The sequence below is a fragment of the Xyrauchen texanus genome, chromosome 1, assembly GCF_025860055.1.
Source record: "Xyrauchen texanus isolate HMW12.3.18 chromosome 1, RBS_HiC_50CHRs, whole genome shotgun sequence".
In the NCBI taxonomy this organism is placed as follows: Eukaryota; Metazoa; Chordata; class Actinopteri; order Cypriniformes; family Catostomidae; genus Xyrauchen; species Xyrauchen texanus.
In genome coordinates, this window is record NC_068276.1 from 35883194 (window position 1) to 35887296 (window position 4103).

The 4103-nt window shown below is 34.6% G+C and overlaps 1 protein-coding gene across 1 annotated transcript; it reads right to left on the reverse strand.

The window, feature by feature from the left end:
• Positions 1-472: 472 nt before the first annotated feature.
• On the reverse strand, positions 473-3210 carry LOC127650637 (hatching enzyme 1.2-like). Its single transcript, XM_052136234.1, has 9 exons — positions 3096-3210; positions 2977-3007; positions 2813-2875; positions 2475-2627; positions 2272-2389; positions 1957-2135; positions 1628-1709; positions 1419-1540; positions 473-871 (listed from the first exon to the last, which is right to left on the reverse strand). The coding sequence occupies exons 1-9, from the start codon at positions 3162-3164 to the stop codon at positions 867-869; spliced, it is 822 nt and encodes a 273-aa protein (XP_051992194.1). The 5' UTR covers positions 3165-3210; the 3' UTR covers positions 473-866.
• Between the last annotated feature and the right edge of the window lie 893 nt (positions 3211-4103).

The window sequence follows — 4103 nt, forward strand, 5'->3', positions numbered from 1 at the left end:
AATGGCATCGGTAACATTAAGAACTTTTGTTCTTGCATGATACAACTCCTTGAGACTAAATGATAAAATGAGAAGCTTTGATCTACTGCTTGCCAGTTTATCAGAGGTGATCATTAAGTTTAGCCCTAGTCTATTCAAAACGGATATTAAAATGAATAGCTTGAGGATATACAGTATTTCAAAAGCATGATACACATATCTAGTTCAAATTATACGCAAAAGACGAATCTGTAAGGCATTCAGTTATTGAGTATAATTACAGTCTTATGTATAGTGACACTTTTGATTTAAATTGGCTTTAGTTTTGTCACGTAAAGTGGCAATTAGCACTGCCTATTTGAAACACAGTCATTATGGTTAACAGAGTGTTCACTTATACTCCATTTACCTAATATGGATGAACTGAATGGTACTTAGCTAAGCATAAGTCATCATGGCCTATTGATTAAAATCAAGAAGAAACCCACATATGTTGATTGCGTTCACCTGCTTTAATTAAAAGGATTTAAAAGGGATTAACAGAAAATGCAAATAAGAGAATAGTAGTTCAACAAAATCAGTTTAACAACAATATCTGAATATTGATCAAATCAAAGCTTTGAAATCATGAACATCTCATTTTAAGAAAGATTCTGAGTTTACACGATTTGCTCCTTTTTGTTGATTTGACAAAAGTTTTTGTTATTTTGTACATTATGAGACATTTTTGAAGCTTACACACTGAGAGTGTACTAGATTAAATATGTTATTTTGACATTGTGTAGTGCAATTAAGAATAAAAGCATAAAAAGTAAGCTAGGCAAAAATAAAGGGAGTGTGAACTGTGTCATCAAACAGATTCTTCATATGGCTTGGCATCACTTTGCTCATCCTGAGAAAAAATTAAAAGTACTGAATAATTCAAGAAAGAAAACATTTTGTTGTGTTAAGAGTTACAGTAATTAAAATCCCTGCTGAAAAGACCAGCATATCATGGAATGATGCTGTGCTCTATTTAACATCAGGCAGTTTGGCTGTAAGACAGCCATGGTCAACCAGTTTTACAAGACCACAGTAGTTAACATATTTAAAGTCCACGGTAGTTCAGGTTTTGCTGGTCAACAGCATTGGTATGTTAGCCAACCAGCCTGAACAACAAAATTAATTGTAGTCTAAGCCCTTACAAAAATTGAGAGTTCAATGCAAATTTGCCACAGATCATTTTCACATGCAAATGAGCTTTGCGACTAACTTACAGCAAATTGTCCATTGTTGCCAAATGTTTGTCGGAGGTTCACCACTACCGGTGATGAGCTGCAAATTTTCAGCTAGTTTAGATTTTTTTTTTGTAAGGGAAGTGGTGTTTTCAGCAGAGAAAAACAAATGCTGCATTGTTTTGTTTTTGTATGATTTTAAATGACAGGAGAGTTTTTACATACTGCAGTAGAGTCTTTTAACACGCATGATGTCATTGGGGCTCATACTTCGAGCTTCACCAATCACAACATTTTGATCAGGAATGGGAAGGATGGTTGGCTGATTGTTCTTGGTGAAAGCGTACCTGAAACCAAAAAACAGTAAACAAATGGTTGATGATTGTTTTTGTTTATCCAAAGAATATTTTGGACTAAACTACAAGAAAACTTGCCTTGAATACTGCATCACAGAGTTGTAGTCATAGGGAGTACCCAGGTTGTTGGTTTGTTTTATGTCAAAATTGTACTCCAGTCCTGTTACAGTGCATAGGAAATTTTTAAGAAAATTTATACTGCAGAATAAAGGATAATCTAGACTACAATTCATGCAATAACTGTGCTTAAATGTAAAACTTAAAAAAGTGTTTATTATTGTGATTACTATTATTATTGTGATTTACTATGGCCGATAAAGGTACTTCATTTTTAACTTTCCAACTGCAAGATTTAAAACATAGCAAATTTAAACATAATTCTCAGAGGAAATCTAAACAAGGTGTACCAGATATGATGTTCTGAAACAAAATCTTTACATGGCCATCACGGTCACTGCGGTTCTGTTCGTGATGGAACCCGAGAGCATGAAGCAGCTCATGCTGAACAATACTAAAATGGACACACCCAGCACGATCCAGAGATACAATCTGCTCTCCACCTTGGCGGCCCAGAAATGAATAGCAACTGTTGATCACACAAAATGCAAACACATCAGGATTTGCTTTAATGTGAAAGTAAAGCACAATCATTAATTTTGACATAATAACGGCTGAATGTAGATATTTAGAGAGAGAAAGAAACCCTAAACCCAGAGATTTACCCAGAATCAGACTTGATGTGGATAAAGTTTCTTTGTCCACGATGAGGCTTGAATCGAATGCAGGTTGACCCCTCAAAAGACTTAAGGCCTTGTTCAATCACGCCTATTTCCTGGGGAGCTGTATGGAAGGAATAGATAATTGAACAGAACATGCACAGTCATGAAGTCAAATCTGAATTAGTGATGTGAGAGTTGTCAATTACAGTACTGGTTGGAGATGATATATGGCACATAGACATTTCCATTTTTGCTTCTCTTCCATTTGCACCCACGATCTGTGCATGGATCTGCATTCTTGAAACCTGTTGCTACAGCGATGTCTCCAAATATGATCTTGGCCCCATCCAGTTCCTGTCCTGTATGGTATAGTGAACAGTATTAATCTACTCAATATGCAGATTTTTTTAAATTTAATATAAATATGGAGAGGCATGAGGAATTTATCATGACCTGCTAGTCAATAGCTGTGGTTGTAGTTCTTTTCATTGTTAATCGATACATATTTTTCATTTTTAGAATTTTTTCATGCATTTATGGTTACCTGCATGTTTGTTGGCCTCTAATATAGCTGACACTGGCTTATCATCTCGTTCAGTGCTGTTATCTAAGAACAGTAAACCATTACAAAATAATACCCAACATTTTTTTTTAGAAAATGTAATGAATATCATCAGTAATAGAACTGAAAACTAAAAGCCATCTTACAAGTTTCTGCCGAGATCTTTTTAAAAATTTCCTGTGTAAGGATTTTGAACACATTAGAAGACAAGAAAATTATAACAAAAATATATATGTTCAGTTTCAGGTATTGCTGATATTCTTACCTCAACAAAACGACTCTGAGCTGGATGAAAGCTTAGCAGTAGAGAGACGACCACCACAAACAGGTACATGATGACGGCTTTGCAAGAATCTGTTCTCAGTCAAACAGAGCTGAGTGTTATATACTCTTTGAGAGCCGTTAACTTCCCTTTATTAGTAGTAGCCCAGCCTTCATAAATCATACATTCTTCATACATATTGTCCCCTATACTGGGAAGGGAGAAGAATTTCTAGCAAAAAATTACTTGCATATTGATCATATCACTTGTGAAGATATGCTAATAGTGTGATGATGTACAGCTGCTAGTCTTCAGGCTAGAACTACTCTGCACTTAAAGATTTTGGGTGAACTAGCCCTTTAAGGAAGAATTCTGACATGGAGAGTTTCCTCTTTTTGAAGAAAATGGATGGATGATATAAGCAGTCAAGCTTTTAGTTACAGTATATGTCACTACTTAGGATGGTCATATCCACATTTTATGATTTTTTCCTGGCTCTTTATACAAATGACTAACACTAACATTATCAATTAAATTGTTTCTTTACTTCCACTATGTGTGGTATGTTCAGAGGGGGAAAAAAGATTGGGGGAAAAAAGATGATTATGGTCAGTAAAGAGGATGCTTTTGAGCAATAAAACACCTATGTACCTTTCTTTTGAGGAAGTATGTTTAGGCCAAATATTTCTTGAGACAAGACAAAGAATTTACCAATTTTCTAAAGCAGGCCATATCTTGGCAAATCTTTAAATATTGGGCTACATTTTCAAAAGAACATTAGAAAAAACCCTGGTTTTAACAGGTCTAAATTAAAATATTAACTATTTTATTAGATTAATTTCTGTTGGTTTTTATACAATAAGACTAAAACAAATTCTGACATCTTGTTGTAAAAGTATACTTTTAATAACATTTTCAAACTGCAATACCTCCCCACAGGAGACCATTAACTGGTTTACAAATAGGATGTTTTTATGTCTGCAGTTTACCGTTAACCAGATTTAAGTCATG

What these genes read in the sequence shown, in the direction of transcription:
- LOC127650637 (XM_052136234.1), bottom strand. Translation starts at nt 3,164, where the DNA reads ATGTACCTGTTTGTGGTGGTCGTCTCTCTACTGCTAAGCTTTCATCCA. An exon ending in CACATCAAGTCTGATTCTGG is followed by an intron (nt 2,136 to 2,271) that starts GTAAATCTCTGG and finishes TGTGATCAACAG; the next exon opens with TTGCTATTCATTTCTGGGCC. An exon ending in TCTGTGATGCAGTATTCAAG is followed by an intron (nt 1,541 to 1,627) that starts GCAAGTTTTCTT and finishes TTTTGGTTTCAG; the next exon opens with GTACGCTTTCACCAAGAACA.